This window comes from Ochotona princeps, chromosome 15 (genome assembly GCF_030435755.1).
Source record: "Ochotona princeps isolate mOchPri1 chromosome 15, mOchPri1.hap1, whole genome shotgun sequence".
Taxonomy (NCBI): domain Eukaryota; kingdom Metazoa; phylum Chordata; class Mammalia; order Lagomorpha; family Ochotonidae; genus Ochotona; species Ochotona princeps.
In genome coordinates, this window is record NC_080846.1 from 21848689 (window position 1) to 21867634 (window position 18946).

Sequence of the window (18946 nt, forward strand, 5' to 3'; positions counted from 1 at the left end):
GGTGTCTGGTGGATGGCGTGCAAGGGGTAAGCCAGGAAGCAGAAAAGCACAGGGAGCACACTCCCCTCTATCCTCCTTGTGGTTCAGCCAATTAGCAACCTAATGAAATCCAGTCTTTTTCCCAGAGACCCCACCTTTAGACATCATAATTGATTCAAACTTCTGTTCTGTCAATTGTTGGTGTTAAGTCATTAACTGTTAATGTAAGACTTTGGGTCTTAAACACTTGTGTAAGTTGGGGGGTGCCAAATCCTGTTCACACTGTAACACACGTGTAGACATGCCTTTTCACAAACAGCAGTCATTGCATTGGTGCCAGCTCTATTGCTGCCCAGACCCTCTGTGGGCCATGGTTCCCCCAGATACACCATCTGTGAAAAATCCTGTTGACCCCCTCTTTTCTACCCTTATCCAGCCTCTGAAAGCTGTCACTGTTGCTGCCTCCTCAGCACTCTTTTGGTACTAAAGATTTCCAACAATTGATTTAATGCCAGTAGTTATTTGATATTGTATAGAATGTTTCCAAGTACGTTTGTCTGTTTTTCCTGAGGAGGTAGTGAATACCTTAACAATAGGTTACACTTCATGACACCTGGCATAATGCCAAGAACAAATTGTTCAATGAATACACAGAATTGTAGGACATTAGATTTTAAAGCAGGGATTTTCAAATATGATTGTATGTGAAACATCTCAGGACTGTGTTAAAATGCATATATATTCAGGGTAAGCATTTGGCCTAGTGTTTTGATGTTTTTTGTAATGACTACATCCCATACTGACAACTATGGACTAAAGCCCTGGCTCCTCCTGCAAATCCAGCTGCTTGTGCCCCCTGGGAGGCAGCAGCAGGTAATGACTCAAGCACTTGGACCTTTGCCACCCGCATGGGAGACCTGGATGGTGTTCTAGTCCTGATACTGGCCTGGTCCAGCTGTAGCTATTATCTGCATAAGGGGAGTGTACCAGTAGAAGGGCAATCTCTCTGTCTCACTTTCCCTCTTCAAATAAATAAATGAATAAATAAATAAGCAAGAAGATAAATGAATAAGTAAGTAAAAATGGACATTTGGTTTATGGGTGATTCTAACACAGGTGGATGAGCTTTAGACAATGCTTAAATAGTGTCTTAAAACCAGCTTTACAGAGAGGAAACTAAATGTCAAAATCAGCCTGTTACAAATTGCTGAATTTTGAATCTGCCTGCAGTTGCCTTGGCAGGACCAGACCAAAAGATTCCATAAGTTCTATTTGGCCCATAGGTAGGAGGTTCCTCGCTCTGAAAATATTACCAGAAAGAATGAGAGCTACCAGGGAACCTCAGAAAGTTAGTTTATGGGAAAATTCAATTTAAAGTTGAGTTTGGAGGCAGATATTTGGAAAAGTGGTTAAGCTGTCACTTGGGATAGTTAGGTTGTCTAATGTATCAAGTCCTGGCTTTCTGGCCTCTGACTCAGCTTCCTGCTCATATGCATCCTGGAAGACAGTTGATGAAGGCTCACTTATCACCCATGTAGGAGAGCCAGATTGAGGTATGGACTCCTGGCTTTGGCCCTACTCAACCATGGCTGTTTTGGCCATTTGGGGAATGAACCAGGGGATGGAAGATTTGTCTCTCTCTTTCTGTCTTTCAAATAAAGTGAAAATAAATGAAAGTGGATTCATTTTTTTGTGAAAAAAATTTTGGGAATCTGGGCATAATTTTTTTTTAAAGATTTATTTTATTACAAAGTCAGATATACAGAGAGGAGGAGAGACAGAGAGGAAGATCTTCCGTCCGATGATTCACTCCCCAGGTGAGCCGCAACGGGCCAGTGTGCGCCGATCCAAAGCCGGGAACCAGGAACCTCTTCCAGGTCTCCCACACGGGGGCAGTGTCCCAACGCTTTGGGCCGTCCTCGACTGCTTTCCCAGGCCACAAGCAGGGAGCTGGATGGGAAGTGGAGCTGCCGGGATTAGAACCGGCACCCATATGGGATCCCGGGGCTTTCAAGGTGAGGACTTTAGCCGCTAGGCCACGCCACCGGGCCCCGGGCATAATTTTTTAATAAGATTTATTTTTGTTTGAAAGGCAGATCAGATTTTACAAAGCAAAGGAAAGACAGATTTTTTCGTCCACTTGGTCACTCCCCAAGTGGATACATCAACTGGAGCTGGGCCAATTCAAAGCCAGGAGCCAGGAGTTTCTTCTGGGTTTCCCATGTGGGTGCAAGATTCCAAGACTTTTGGGCATATTCTGTTTTCCTGGGCCACAAGCAGGGAGCTGGGTGGGAAGTGAGGCAGTTAGGACACAAATTGGCACCCACATGGGATTCTGGCGCTTGCAAGGCTAGAATTTAACCATTGAGCTAACATGCCAGACCCAAGCATTGTTTTTCACAACACATACGTTTCTGTGAAATTTTTGAAGACACCCCTCATGTGTTGAATGCTGTCTTTGTCCTCCAGGAGTTTCCAACCTTAGGTAGCAGGGAGAAGAACCACTGTTTCACTCTGCTTTTAAGAGAATCCTGGAGGAGGCACTGCAGGCTGTGGGTTGACTGATCACATTCCAGGCTGGTAGCATTGCCTCCTGTCAAGGTAGCATGTGGGTGAAGATGAACTAAGCCTAATTTTGTACAACTTCTCATCTTATGTTTCTTGTAAGGCTTGTCAATAATGAAAAGGGAAATTGAATTCCTTTTCTGCTGTGCTTAAATATAAATGTTTTCGTAAGGGTATGTTGGTAGTGAAGACAGTAAATAGACTTGTTGGTTTCCTTGGCATCACAAAATGTTAAGGAAGGGAATGGAGCATGCCATTTCAAGCCACTGTTTTTTTCTGTATTCACCTTTTTATTAATTTTTTTTTAAGTAATCTGATGACTCTCCTTTGACTACGGTAGAACATAAACCTATCAGCAATCTTGGAATGGCTCCAGATGAGAAATGGGACCTGAATCTAAAATCTCGATTTCCAAGCCAAAGTGATAAAGGGATTGACGCTTTTGAATCTCTCCCACTTCTTTCCTTTCTAAATACCATACCCAGAAGCATAGACTAGAACCCTCATTTGCCTGCATCCTCCCCCACTCCAACTTGGAGCTCACATTGCTCTGTTCTTATTAGCAATGATCATTTTAATGTCTTTTCAGATTGATGGCTTTGAGTGTAGACCCTGAGGGAGTGCGATGAAATAGTGTATCTTATTCTCAGCAGGACTCTTGATTGTCTCTGATGAATCCAACCCACCATATTTGTGAGTGGTTTACTGTGATCTGGAGGTAGCCCTCCTAGATCACAAGGCACCATATGCCTCTGGGTCCCTACTGTTTGTTCCATCAGCGGTGGGGTGGAAGCTACAAGGGTGTGGATGCTTGTTCAACAGAAGAACAATGCTTGATGAATTTTATCTGTCAACATTGGAAACTGGCTGCCTGCAGAAGGGAGTACAACTGTATCAGGAAGTGTTTAAGCAGTGCCTTTGGGGCCATCTGTTGGAAATGGCCTGGAAGGGGCCCCGGCTAGGAGGGAGGCTGAACTCAGGTATGTTTAACTTCCCTTTCAGGTGTCAGAGTCCATGACTGTGCCACACATTGGCTCTAAAATGACTGTTAAACTTTCTTGGAATCTCTTGTAAGCCTCCGATTTATAAAGTTGGAAGCCTGTAAATGTTCAGGTGCCCTGGGTGCCATTGAGTTGGCCAGGGCTCCATATGCTGATGGGATAAGCATGCTGCAGGCGCGTGAAACCATCACACGAAGGGGTGAATGTCTGTGCAGTAGTTTTGTAAGCAAGTTTGTGTGGGGAACCCAGATTTCTGCTTTGAAGGATTATATAAGAACAAGTGTTAGAGAAAGGCAGGCCTAGATTACAAATTGAAAGCTCGATGGAGCGGGTTTTCTTTGAGGCCAAGTCTTTTTTTAAAGATTATTTTTATTCATTTGAAAGGCAGTGTAAGAGAGAGAGGAAGAGATAAAACAGAGAGATCTTGCATCTGCCTGTTCACTTCCCAAATGGCAACAACAGCCATGGCTGTGCCAGGCTGAAGCCAGAGCCCAGAGCTACGTATGGGTCTTCCACATGGGTGCTGAGGCCCAAGTGCTTGGACAGTCTTCTGCTGCTTTCCTAGGTGCATTAGGTAGGAACTGGATTTTAAGTGGAGCAACTGGGATCCAACAGAATGCCATGCCACAGGTGGCAACTTAGTCCACTCTGCCATAGTACCAGCTCCTGGGTCCAGTGTCTTTTAACTGAGTAGCTCCTAATGGAACTTCTTAGAGCCCTTGGCCCTGGGGCAAGATGGTAAAGTAAGGGCAGGAGTTTCATCCCGGTCTTCACTTACAAACTTCTTTCACAAGACTGCAGAGGGCAATTTTCTAATATAGATTGAATATCCCTTATCTAAAATGCTTTGAACCAGAAGTGTTTTGAAGTTTTTCAGATTTTAGGATATTTTCATATACATGATAACGTATTTTGGGGATGGGCTGTAAGTCTAAAGATGGCATTCATGTATGTTCATGTTTCATATGCACCTTATGCTCATAACCTGAAGATACTTCTATATAATAGTTTAAATATTTTCAGAAATGAATCCAACTTTTCTGATGTGAAATTTTCCATTTGTGCTGTCATTGACACTCAGTGTTGGAGTTTGGAGCATTTTGGATTTTTAGCTGAGCAAGCTCATCCCCACACCTTATTCAAAGCCGACGTATATAAAATACGGGGGGAGAGTCAGATCATTATTCCATGTATTGTCTTTCATGAGACACCTTGCTGTAAGGAATTTTTAAATTATTCACATCAGTGACATCATCATTATTATTATTATTATTTTGTTGAAGTCTTATTTGAAAGGCAGAGAGAGGGAGGGAAGAGGAGGTGGGGAAGAGAGTCTTTAATCGACTGGTTCGCATACCATATATCTCCAATGACTGGTTCCAGGCTGAAGCCAGGAACCTGAGCTCCTTCTGGGTCTCCCACATGGGTGTCCTAAGCCCAAGGACCTGGCCCATCTTCCACCACATTCCCAGGCACATTAGCAGGAAACTGGATCAGAAGCAGAGCAGCTGGGACTCCAGCCAACCTGTAATCTCATCTTTTACAGTTGAATTTAATTGTAATGGGCATTCTTGAATGTGTGAATGAAGCCTTTACCTTTTAATGAAAGAGAATCAGGTGAGTGAGTGACTTTTGTCCTAGTTTAGTGTGTGCTGATCAGATAGGTAATGTTGTCACCACTGAGGCCCAAGAGGTGTTGCTGTGCTCTGGATCTTATTGTGTGTGTGATGGGGAGGATTTTACATTTTCTTTAGGAGGTTCTGTGGAGACACAATTGACTACTTCTCAGCAGTGACAAGAAGACCTTTATGGCCCCCATACGCTGTGTAACTTTGCATAGTTAACATGGAGAATTGAAGGGAAGGAGTTGTGGCTTTTACCTGTTTGGAATCTACAGTTGGTACAGTTTTAAGTGGATGCCATAATGTTTGAGGTCAGTCAGATGTGCAGGCTGGTTAGAACCAGCAGTGTGAAGGGCCCTCAAATAGGTGTTACCAAACTACAGGTGAAGCAGCAGCAGGAGTAATTGCTTTCAGAGCCTGCATTCCTCAAGCCACACAAATATTAGACCTCTCCTTATCCTGCAGAAAGGCAGTCCTGCTGAAATGAAAAAAATCCTGCTGTTGTCCTAGAAGGCATCATCAGGTTATTTGACTGATGTCCTAGGAGCCATGAAAGTGGGATTAATACACCTTTTTTTTTTTTTTTGCTGATGAGTAAGAACGTTAAAGATAGAAGAAATATGTTTGTAACATTATTAATAAAAGTAAGAGAATGAACAAGATTTTTTTCTCTTGCTGATAGAATGGCATAGTTTAGGAATTCTGATGTAAATACAAATGATTTTCTCCATTTTTATTTATAGTCTTTTTAACAGCTTGTACTTTGCACCTGTTAACATTTTTCTTGTCTCTCCACCCCATCCCTCATCCCTGTTCCAACCCCTAAGAATAACAGCTAAAATTTTTCACATAGAATTCATTCACAGATAATTGAAAGGGTGCTATCTTTGGAGAAAACAGTTGATCACAAGGTCGTACACTTAATTTTATCCAGAAGACTGGCATTAAATGTCTATATAATTGTAAGATGAAGCCTTGAAAAATGAACACCAAATATCAAGATTGTTTACGGGCTCTTTGTTGCAAAAGTGACTGGAACTTGTGGGTTTCTCAGTTAAACGATAGAAAGAAGTCAGCTGCCCTGTATTTACCCAGCGTTGTTGACCTATTGGATTGCCCAGCCGCAACTGGGTTGATTTGAAGAATCACTGTTTGGTTTATCAATATAGACTGAGTATTCATTATTTTAATGCTTGGTACCAGAAATATTTCATATTTGGAATATTTGCATATACATAATGAAACATCTCAGGGGTGAGACACCAGTTTAAACATAAAATTCCTTTCTGTTTTATGTATGTGTTGTCCATGTAGTCTGTAATTTTGTACAGTATTTTTGATGCTGCTGTGTTTTTGACCGCGACCTCTACATTGGTGTGGAATTTTCCACTTTTGACAGCGTGTAAGTGCTCAGAAGTTTGTATTTTTGCAGATTTTAGATTTCATGTTTTCTGACTAGCATTACTCATGCTGTAGTATTTGTCTTTCTCTAAAGTGGAAACTGAGGTGGATTCTCCCACCTGATGTGCAAGGAGCAGTCTGTGTTGCTTCCCACTGCACTTCATGAAACTTTACTGTCTTTCCAAGACTGATGAACGTTAATCAGGGCCACCATTTCAGGCATGCGTTTCTCTCTTGTTTTTCAGACTGTTTATTCTATGGCTCCATTCCCTTTTCCACAACTTGCTGAGTTGAGGGAAAAGTACACCTACAATATCACACCATTCCCAGCCACGGTCAAGCCCACCTCAGTTTCTGGGTAAGGTTTTTCCTTTTTGTTGTCTGTGGAGAAAGACTTAACACCCTGATTTGTTGTTATAATTTACATGTCTCTTTTCCAAAGGCTTTTATGTATGTAAATATTTGAAAGAGCAAAAAAAAGAGGGAAAAGGAGAGAAAGATGAGAGAGGCATCTCTTGTACGCTGGCTACTCCCTAAATGCCTACAACAGTGGTGGCTGGATCAGGCCAAAACCAGGGACCTGAGACTCCACCTGCATTTCCCACTTGCGTGGAAGGCACTGAAGTGCTTGAGCCATGGTCTGCTGCCTCTAAGGTGTGCAGCAGCAGGAAGCTGAGATGGAAGCAGGTAACTAGGATTTGAATCAGGTGCCTCTGATAGAGGATGGGGACGTCTTAAGAGGCAGCTTAATGTGCTGCATCACAACACTGTCCCCCTAAAAGTTTTTAAAAGTATACTTTCCAAAGAAGTTTGGAAAAGAAACTAGGGAATTTTTTTTAAAGATTTATTTATTTTTATTACAAAGTCAGATATACAGAGAGAAGGAGAGACAGAGAGGAAGATTTTCCGTCCAATGATTCACTCCCCAAGTGAGCCGCAATGGCCGGTGCTGTGCCGATCCGAAGCCGGGAACCAGGAACCTCTTCCAGGTCTCCCACGCGGGTGCAGTGTCCCAACGCATTGGACTGTCCTTGACTGCTTTCCCAGGCCACAGGCAGGGAGCTGGATGGAAAATGGAGCTGCTGGGATTAGAACCGGTGCCCATATGGGATCCCAGCACGTTCAATGCGAGGACTTTAGCCACTAGGCCACTGTGCTGGGCCCCAAAATTCCAAAACTTGATGATGTATTCTGTTGATAAGGTTCAGGGAAACATATTGTTAGACTTTGCTGGTGGGAGGTAAGCCATTTAGCTCTATTAAAAACAATTTTAATGCCTAAATCCTTTGATTCAGCAAGTCTGTGCTTGTGAATTGACCTGTAGACATGTTTACGTGCAAAAGCACATAGTCATCTTTCAGTAACTGTTGGGATTGTCTGCAGGACTTTTACCAGTCACCCAGATCCATAGGTGCTTGTGGTTTTTACATAGAACTTACACATATCCTCGCATATACTTTAAGTCATCTTTAGACTACTCACAGTACCTCATACAATGTAACTGTCATGAAAAGGTCTGTAATATTGTTTAGGGAATAATGACAAAGAAAAAGCCTGTAATATTGAATACAGATACAATTAAAAATGTTTCCAGTCTGTGGTTACTGAATCAGCGGACGTATAACCTATGGATACTGAGGGGCTGGCCATCTGTACAAGGTTATTTATTGCAGTCTTGTTGGTAATTGGAAACCATTCAAGTAAGCAGTGTTAATAGCCTGTTTGTATAACATTGGGTACATGTACATTCAGTGTGGCTATAATAATGGAAAAAGAAACTCTCTGTGTGGATATAGAAAGATTTCTTGTAGCCTGGCAGCAAGGTGCAGAGGAAGTATAGTTCATCTGCTCTTCCACCAGAGAAGGAGAGAATTTGGGCTGGTGGTATGTTGCATGTAAGCTGCTGCTAGCTCTGCCAACATCAGTCCACTTCCAATCCAGCCCTCTGATGCTACCCCTGTGGAAGCAGTGGGCAATGGTTGCTTGGGCCCCTGTCACCCACCTGGATGGAGTTCTGGCCTCTTGGCTTCAGTCTGGGCCAGACAGATGTTGTAGCCATTTGGCTAATGAGGTAGTGGTGGGAAGATTTTTCTCTCTGTTTTTTGAAAGAGAACAAAATTATTCTATATCGTGACTATTTTGAATAGTCCTGTAGTAAACTCGTGAGTACAAATCTCTCTATGCAATGATTTTACTCTGTTTGGATGCATACCAAAATGCACTTGGAGAGAGTAGTTTCTAGTATTTCATCCTACAGTGGGGGGACTAGTTCACAATCAAATATTTTATGAAAGACTGGAAGAAAGCAGATTGAATTTTCTGACTATAAAGTAATAAGATGGGAATGCTTACTATCTGATTTGTTCAATGTACACTTTTGTTAGATATGAAATAATCACCTTGCACCCTTAGCTATGTACAATCATCACATGTTCATCAAAGCTAAAAAATTTAAAACAAGAAAATGATGTGAACATATTTTGAGAAACAAGAATGTGTGAAAGTGGTAGTCGTGATCACCTCTGGCAATTAGGTGGAATAAAAACTGTTAAGGATGTAAGGAGAGGCTTTTTGTAATCCAAGTACTTGTATGTAAGTTGTATTCATGGTATTCAAGTCATGTGGTTCTGGTGCTCATTTTTTCAAACTGCTGCTGTTTGAATATTTCTTTCTTTCCTTTTGTGTTCGTGAAGGCGACATGGGAAGGCCAGAGACAGTGATGAGGAGTATGACCCAGATGATGAAGATGCTATTGCTAATGCAGTGGGGTGTCTTGGACCTTTCAGTGGGCTCCTTGCCCCTGAACTACAGAAGTTCCAAAAACAAGTGAAAGGTAAAGAGGTGGCTCTCTGTTTAGGTGGTCAGTGTGTATTGTTCATTGTAATAAGGGTGTCATTATTGTGTTTTGTGTGTGCGTACCTTAGTAATTCCGTGAACCAATAACCCTTACAGAGGTCTGTGTTAAAAATATCTTCTCTGGTATGATCGCATAGAGTAGGACCCTCCAGTAATATGCATGGCGTATGAAGTACACGTGTCTTTCTTGTAAACTTTGCTGCTTCTTCATGTGATTCAACTTTGTATGCTCATTTCCTTAGCACAGATTCTGGTATATAGTAGAAATTTTAATACAATGTATTTTAGTTTAATTGAGTTCTTTTTAGAGTAACTCCCCTTCTATTATTGGATTACCCTTTAAATCCAAAATATTATGATTGTCTCTATTTGAATTTTTCTTTTAAAAGCATTTATTTGAGAGCGGGGCAGGAGGGAGGAGGAGGAAAGAGAGGGTACAAGTGTGCTGTCATCCACTCTTTCACTCCCAAAAAGCCCACAACAGCTGGACCTGAACCAGGAGCTGTGAGCTCAATCCAGGTCTTCAATGTGAATGGTGGGAGCCCACGTGTGCTGGATGCTGGGGTCCACAATACCAGGAAGCAGAGCTAAGACTTGAACCCAAGAACTTCCAGCCTCCCCAGTGTGGGATAACAAGCATTCCAACCAAACTCGTAACTGTTAGATAAAACTCTCACCCCTTAAATTTCTTGAGTGACAAGGAACTTGTTTCACAAGTCACTCTGCTAGATTCTTCCCTTTAGATCATGGTGACTTATTGCAGAGATAACCTACCGGTTCTACTAGTAGTTCTTCTCTTTGGGACAACAGCAACAAAAAGAAAAACCAAAAGACCACATCTATGCCCTCTTCTATCTGATATCTGTTCAAATCTTTATTTTTTTAAGATTTACTTATTTTATTGGGAAGTTAGAGTTACAAGGAGGGAGAGACTGAGACAGAAACATATTTCATCCACTGGTTGACAACCCAGATGGCTGCAACAGGTTGTGCTGGGCCATATACTGGATTATCATGTAATCAATCACCGTTTAATCCTGTTTCTTTTCACTGACCGTGTCTTTGGGTTTCTTCTTATGGTGGCTTCAGAGCCGAATGAGGAGCAAAGTCTGAAATCGAATAACATCGCAGAGCTGAGTCCAGGCGCAATCAATTCCTGTCGCAGTGAATACCACGCAGCTTTCAACAGTATGATGATGGAGCGCATGACCACAGACATCAATGCATTGAAGCGGCAGTATTCTCGAATTAAAAAGAAGCAACAGCAGCAGGTCCACCAGGTGTACATCAGAGCAGGTAATGTGCTGCTTTGAGTCCATTTCAACTCTGTCTCAGCTTGTGGAGTAAAGAACTCCTAGGATGATGTTGGAAGATGGTCGCTCAGCATCCAAAGGCACGGTTGAATTGAGATGGCAACTAATTTAGTGGTTCATTTTCTCTTTTTATAAAAAAATATCATTGATTTGAGAGAGAAAGGGACACACACACACACATACATGCATTCATACCCACACATAGACACAGCCAGGAGCAGGAATTCCATCCAGGTTTCCCCCATGGATGCAGAGGCCCAAGTATTTGGATCGTCTTCCATTGCATTTCCAGGTACAGCAGCAGGAGTGGACGCAGCCAGAACTTGAACTGGCACCCACATGAGATTCTGGTGTCACAGGAAGCAGCTTCATCAGCTGTACCACAATGGTGGCCCTAGCAACTCACTCTTAATTTTTTTTATCAGGCTCTAATGAAGAAAAAGACCATGGGTTCTTTTTAGGTCTCAACGACCAGACACTCAGTGGTATTTTATGTATCTTTATTGTGTGTGCTTGCAGAGGGATTTGGCAAATGATTGTTTTGTTGCAAAGCCATGCAATCCTTGGACTTGAGAAATTTTGAAAATTCCTTCTATCTGCAGGTAGGGTTTCATCATCAGTGCTCTAGTAAATTAAGCTAAACACTAGTTATTTACGTGATGAGATAACAGATGTGACCAGAGAAAATAGAAACAGAAGTTGAATAACCTGTGCCTCACTAGTGGAATTATACTAAGAAGAACACAATGATAATTGCACATGGAAATACTCTTTTCCAAGGATTGTTGAGCTATCCCACTGAAGAATCTGCCTTACTGTTAATATATGCTGATTTGGGAATTAATTGGGTTTTCTTGTTTGAAGTGAATGTCCTAATGAAAATGATATCTGTTCAAAATCAAAATATAAATTTGATGTGATTAAATGGCTTGGAGTATGTGACTGATTTTGCAGAAAAACTGAATTCATATTCTATATTATATTTTCATTACTTTAAAATGCTTGAGAGGAATTTCTTGGGAAGGAAAAGGTGTTTTGTCTGACAGCTAGGAGGCTCGCATATCAAGTTGGGACAGTCCCATTAGCCTGGCATCTGGTTGAGGCTGATAATGGCAGAGTGTGTTCTGAAAGATCATGTGGTGAGCCAGGAATTGGAGAAACATGGGGAGCATGCTCCTGCCCTCTGTGGGCTCCACCCTAGCAGCCTGACCAATCCAGTCACTTCCTAAAGGCCCTGTGTTCAGATGCTGTAACTGGATCAAGGATCTCCACTTAAATCCATCAACCATTAATGTTAATCCATTAGCTGTTAACGTAAGACTTGGGGGCTTACATGCCTTCATGAGTTTGGGGGAGCCCAGTCCTCCTACTCAGTCCATTTCACCTTTCACTTATTAGGACTTGTTGAAGATTCTTATTTTACCTGAATCATAAGTGAAGTATCACAAAAGGAATTGACAATGACAATACGTTTAAGTTGCAAATACTCACATGCATTTCCTTGTTTTGTTCTTAAAGCAGGCCTATAGTAAAGTCTTAGACAGATGGACTTACCTCCCTTTAAATGAAAATGGTTTTTCAGGATGGCTCAGTGACTGTGCCTGGTTTGCAGCCATATTGACTGGTTGGCCAAGGCTAGAGCCCAGGTGTTGTGATTGCATGTAGTTCTTTTTCAGCTACATAGAGCAGGTCTTGGTGGGGTGGTGAAAAGCTGCCACTTGAGTTCTGAATTGTCCAGTGACTTATACTGTAGCCAGCAGTCAATAAACTGGCTTGCAGACCAAATCATGCCCACTACCTGTTCTTAGAAATAGTGAAGTTTTATTGGTATATAAGTCCACTTATTTGTTTACATATTGTCAAAGGCTACATTCGCACTACAATCATTAAACTGTTTACAATCCGATCCTTTACAGAATGGGTTTGTGCTCTGCAGTAGATCATGGCTTATGTAGTTCTTTTCAATTTTTTTGAGGTGGTTGCTCCAAGGCATTGTTCTAGAGCATGAGTTGCCAGATTTTAGTGTACATGCAGACTGAAGTGGTGAGTTTCTTACAAGCTTCTAGGAGTTTTTGATGTTGGATCATATTATAAGGAAAAAGTTTTTAGGATAGGATAGGATTAGCAGCAAAAGTGGAGATGTTGAACTTGAACTAGAGGCAAAACCCCCAGCTTCTGAGAATGGGAGCTGGTGAGGATGGTGTTTGTGGTACCAGGTTCCCAGGTTAGGGAAGACAGCAAAGTGAAGCCCTACAGAGCTGATAGCTTCTGTTTTTGTGGAGCATTTAATTGGAGAAGTGTTTTGTTGGAAATAGTTGGGATTTGAGAATAAATGTGAGCTTATAGAAAGCAATGGCAAGCTGGATAGTAATTGAAAGGGAGGGGAGAGGGATTGGATAAGATTGTTCTGTAACCTTGCGGGCCCAGCCAAATAAGAAGTCATGAGGTTGAAGGACTTGAATTTAGAAAAGAGAATGTAAATTGTGGATTCAGGCTTTGGGTTTTATAAGGAATCTGTGACAGAGGAATATGTATGCCTAGACTGTAGAGTTACTGCTGAGGCAGAAGCATGGTGGGGGAGTGAGTGAGCCAAAGAGAAGTCCCAAGGAGACTGAGAGATCAAGGAACTCAGAGTCTCTATGGATCAGAACCAGGCGCATTAGACTGACAGCTTCAGAGTTGAAGAGAGCAGTAGTGGCATAACAAGGTTTAAGATGGAGCTGGGAAGGCTAAGAAGCCAAGAGAATAGGTACTGGGTGGACCAGTCACAGAGGCAGTAAAGGAACTTTCTGTTAAGCCTGATTCAAACAGGAGGCAGTTGCCCAAGTTCTCAGTCAAAACTGAGGTATGACTAGAGAAGATGACAATAGCTGTGAAGGGTAGGAGGAAGTTCAGCCAGGTACCATGGACTTCAAAGAAGAAGAGTATCCATCCAATTATGGGGGAACCTTCTCTCCACATCTGGGTGGTGTTTGTCATTCCCAGGGTTCTTTAATATTCACGATGTATTTTTATGTATGTATTTTGATGTACCTTTAATATTTATGCTGTATTTAATGCTACATCATAAATGGGGGCCTGGTCATAGCACTAGATGGGAAGCCATCTTGTGCATTGTGGCTGGAGAAGGGTACCACTTCTGGTGCTTGCCAATTTGCAGCTGACTTGCAAAGTCCAATGAGAACTCAGCAGTGACTGTTCCATCTTAGGGCCACTGAATAGTAGTAGTTTGCATTTTTACTACCTTCTTGTGCTTCTCTTATTCTGCTATCTTTCATTTCATAATATGCAACTTTTTTTTTTTTTTTTTTACTTCTCAGAGCTGACAGCTAATCATCTATGGGGTCGTCATATTTGCCATGACTCAAAAACTTCTGATGAAATTTTAGCTATAAGACTGCTGAGGTTGCTACTCAGGGGCAAAAACTGTAGAAAAATTAGTGGGGGCAAGGAGTGCCTAATAGTTAAGCTACCAGGCCTGTGGGTTTGGTCCCCAACCTCCAGTACTGGACGGTTGTGGAAGTGTTGCAGTGGCTCAAGTAATTCAGTCTCTGCCACACATGTGGGAGCCCCAGATTGGGTTCCCAGTTTTTGATTTTGGCCATTATGGGCATTTTGGGGCATGGATAGCAAATGAAAACTCTTTGTCTTACTTGGTTTCTTCTTTCAAATAAATATATATATATATATATTTATATAAATATATATTTTATATATATATTCCAGGTTCTAATTAATAATAGGGAGTCAGAGCCTCTGGGTTTTGCTTTTTTTTCTTGCTTAAAAAGATTTATTTATTTGGCTCATGACTGTGCCAGGTCCAAACCAGGAGGCCCAGAGCTGCATCCAGGTCTTCTGTGTGTGGCAGGAGCCCAAGCTCCTCTGCCATCTCCTGTTGATTTCCCAGGCTGTTTGCCGGGAGCTGCATTGGAAGTGGAGAAGCTGAGATTCAAATTGGGCTTGTCATAGGACATCTGCGGCAACATAATTCCCCCTACCTTGTCCACCCCCCGTTTTAGAGTGTATGTGTTGGGGGAGGGGGCAGTTTTCTTGTGTTTTCTTTTTATCTTCAGCCTACAGTCTTGTCTCTGAGGAGGAAGGAAGTGGTGGTGCAGGCTGTAGGGTGGAATTCAGTTTCTGCTGGCTTCAGTCACATGATTCTGCCTGTGCCTGGGAAGGGCTCCGGGAGAATCTCTGGGTGATTCTCTTCTGCATGGGTGTGTTTCTTTGCAGTATATTTCACACAACCTTTCAACATTTCTTTCAGACAAAGGGCCTGTGACCAGCATTCTCCCATCTCAGGTAAACAACTCTCCAGTTATAAACCACCTCCTTTTAGGGAAAAAGATGAAAATGACCAACAGGGCCTCCAAGAATGCTGTCATTCACATTCCTGGTCACACAGGAGGCAAAATATCACCTGTCCCCTATGAAGACCTTAAGACGAAGCTCAACTCCCCATGGCGAACGCACATCCGAGTCCACAAAAAGAACTTGCCCAGGACCAAGAGTCACCTGGGCTGCGGGGACACCATAGGGCTGATTGAAGAGCAGGGTGAGGGCTGCAAGCCCAGCAGCCTGGGACCAACTGAGAAGCTTCCCACCTGCCAGGCCCCAGCAACTGCCAGCACAGAACGCAGCAGCTCTGATGGCGGCCCAGGGAGGGCCATCGAAGGGCAGTCTCCAGAGCCCGTGTTCGGGGATGCCACTGAGGTGGATGCATCTGAAGTGCAGGTGAAATTGGAATCCTTAAACCTGGATGCAGGGGATGCTGCAGCCGATGCTGAGCCCCGAGTGCTCCCACCCAGTCAGCGGCAGCCCCCAGAGCCGTCCAACACCCCTGGAGAGAACAAAGCCACCAGCAAACCTGTTCAAGGCAGCAACTCGAAAACTCCCATCTTTAGCCCTTTCCCCAGTGTGAAACCCCTGCGGAAATCAGCCACAGCCAGGAATTTGGGGTTATACGGCCCCACGGAAAGAACCCCAACTGTGCACTTTCCTCAGATGAGCAGGAGCTTCAGCAGACCTGGTGGTATTGGCAGCGGCGGTGGTGGCGGTGGCTCTAAGAAACGGTGATGTCTCCAAAACACTCACCCGGGCCTGCTGGTGGGAGAGTTCCTGTTGAATGTCTACTGCCCAAGACAGAGAACTTTGGAGCTGGGCCACAGCTGATCCTTGTGGGAACTACAAGTTTTATAAAGGGAGCCAGAAAAGGGATGTGTCCCCAGCCCCTTGTTGACTGATAGCCAAGTAATTGTTGTGACAGATGGTTGTGGTACCCCAATTTTCCACTGTAAGCTGTTTAGGAAAGACTCTATTTCTAGACTGTTAACCTCACTTCTGTTCTGCTACTCTGAGGGCTTCTTGGGGTCCCTGTGGAACAGCAGCTCCAAATCTTCCAGTTTCCTGGGTGTTATAACACTTAAGCATGCATACACCAGCTTCTCGAACAGAAAGTATCAAAACAAATTGAATTTGTTAGTTGGCAAAAAAAAAAATTTCCTCTTCATGCTGTATTTGGGGGTTTGTATGTTTGACTTTTCCCTCATCATTAATCTCAAAATTATTTGTCATTCTTCTGCTAAAACATAGGAGGAAAAATCTCGTAGCCTTCCTTTAACTTTCTACCTATGAAACAAGGACAGTCTTTAATCTGTTGAAATTTAGGTTGACCAATTTAAAGATCATATGCAGACAACACAAACAAGATATGCATTAAGCAATTACTCTGGGCTGCTTGCTGATTCACTAAGCTTTTCCCCGGGTTCATTTTCTCCTCGCAAAGAAAACTTTGCTCTTCACCAGTGCAGACAGCCTGATGAGTTGAGCAGGGAGCTTGTCCTGCGTCCTCCACCATGTAGCTAATTTACCCACCAGCTTGCCACAGCAGACACTCCAGGCCTCTCTGCTCAGAAGCGAGAACACAGCACCTGCGACTCTGTTACTTGAATTTTGTGCTTTTTTGATTGGAGGACTTTGTTACTTGAACACTGCCTTTTTCCAGAGAAGGGCCCAGGGCTTTCTTACTCTGTCTCACCCTCTTCACTCCTACCCCTGGTCCCAGAGGGTCAGAAATAGCACCTCTTGTCTCCACTATGCAGTTGGGAACTCTGAGCCACACAAAGGTGAAATAGCACTTCAGTTACTCAAGGTAAATATTCCTGGTATTCCATGTGATTTAGCCACGTTTCTTCTAGTACAGTAGGCAAGCTCCACATTCTTTGTACACAGATGCCCTGGCTACAGAGGTTATAGAAACAAGACTGGGAAGCCACTCACCACACCCCCTTGTGATTCCAAGCACCTTTCTCCAGATGGCACAGAGTCCTGCGATGAGGATCCACAGAGCCAGCTCTTCTGCCTTACCTTGGAAAGGTACCTACTTCTAAAAATATGATGTGTTCCTGTCATTTGGCTGAACTAAAGGTCCCTTCCACTACCACCATGAGAAGGATGGACTCGGCATCTCTGTCTTTGTTCTGGGAAGACTGTAGCAATGCTCATGGGAAGCATATTGATGTAATTTGAGGTCACTGGGTGCTCATTCTAAAGCCAAGGCTGCAGCTTTAGAGAGCATTTACTGTGAGAGGTTATTTTATGATAAAATAGAGAATGTGGCTGTAGGAGTTTTTTTTTTTTTTAACAGAAAACACAAGAATCACATACACAGTGAGCAAAGCCATTTTGTCCCCTTCATGGTGTTTTTACAAACCCAAAGAAACCGAAGATGGATAAAAATGTCTAAGAAGTTGTTCCAGTTTTGACCTTGAGCTTTGTGTCATATGAAGTTAGCTTGCAGCTTCTTTAAATCATCCATGCTGCAGCCTGTTTCTTGGGAAAGGTGTAGGTGGCCAGTTGAGGTTACTTTGCCACCTGCAAGAGATGAGAGCCACTGTGTTTTCCAAAATTAAGGAAATGATGTAGTCTGCCTACACCTCCCGAACTTGATGCGATTTCCACCTCATACTTTTTTTCTTCTCCACCATCCCTGAGAATCAGAGTAATCTGGTCCCTTGGAAGGATATCTGATTGGAGAATTGTTGCTTCCTCCCTTGAGTCAGCTCACTTGCTCTCTGAAAGTCTGGATTTGGGATGGGCAATTGAGTGTTGGCAGCGCATCCTGTATACTGTAAGCATCTCACCTGCTCCCTGGACTTGAAGAGGGGATGGATGAAATGGCCCATATTTGGGGAAAGTATTTATTGATGAAAGAGTAAAGTCATTTGAGGGACCAAATTACCTTGTCACAATTTTACGTATCCAGCAGATTCCTGTGAAACTACTCTACCAATAATGTGCATGCACTGTAGCAAGTAACCACAATGTGAATAGGTCAACTTACAAGCCTTGCCTACTTTAGAAAACAAAGAAATCTACAGTAGCCTCTGCCATTACAGCATGTACAAGACCAGTATGGGCTTGCTCTCTTCCCCATGTCGTGGACACTGTATGCAAAGACCAGAAGTACTTAACAAGTAGCCGTTCATCATAGACATGTTGGTACGCTCCCCGCACTTCTTTCGGAAGGGGACCGGCACCTCAGTCTTTTCACAAAGGTCTCCGGGTAGTCTACTCCTGATTTGTAATGTCAACCTCTGGGCTGTGACTGTTTGGAATGTTGTATTTTTCTCTTTTTGTCTCTGTTGTTCTGAAGAGTTGTTCTGATCACAGATATATGCATAAAGATTCTCACGATAGCTGTGGTGCTGTTTTCTATTTGAGCGTGTGCACAAACACTGTGGTTATAATGATCTTATTTTCCTCTCCACCCCTGACTCCTTTCTTCCACCCCTATTTGATCACATGAACCAACAAAACAGCCCGAAAGTTCCATGTACCACAGTCTGATCACTGAGTTGCAAGGTGACTGATGGCCTGCCTAAAACTTCACAGAATAGCTGGTTCCTAAAGATGAGTAAGCAAAATTTATGTGTGTGTGTGGGCATGCATGTGCTTAACATGTGCAAATTAACCTTTGGATCTACAATTTTAGTAGAATACAGCTGAGCTTTCAGATCAGGAGAATTATGGGAGAGTTGAGAGCTGTGATCAACCATGCAGTTGCTGCCATCTCTGCATAAAATCTCTTCTCATGATTTCTGAACTACAGCCATCACTGGAGGCAGCATTTTAACATTATGTCCCTTAACTGGAAAAGCGGTGCATGTTGTAGAGCCCAAGGAGTCATTGACAATCTGATGTGTTTCTT

The 18946-nt window shown here is 42.9% G+C and overlaps 1 protein-coding gene across 3 annotated transcripts in view; it reads left to right on the top strand.

Moving 5' to 3' along the window:
- TBC1D30 (TBC1 domain family member 30) overlaps positions 1–15862 on the top strand; it is a 78680-nt gene extending 62818 nt beyond the window's left edge. For 2 of the 3 annotated variants that reach the window (XM_058673516.1, XM_004582996.2), the window contains 4 exons: positions 6814–6926; positions 9262–9401; positions 10514–10720; positions 15005–15862. In XM_058673516.1, the coding sequence (XP_058529499.1) occupies positions 6814–6926; positions 9262–9401; positions 10514–10720; positions 15005–15813 (1269 nt within the window). In that variant the 3' untranslated portion in view covers positions 15814–15862. Of the gene's footprint in view, positions 1–6813; positions 6927–9261; positions 9402–10513; positions 10721–11162; positions 11223–15004 lie in introns of all 3 variants that reach the window. The other variant, XM_058673515.1, reaches the window with a different exon arrangement.
- Positions 15863–18946: the final 3084 nt, after the last annotated feature.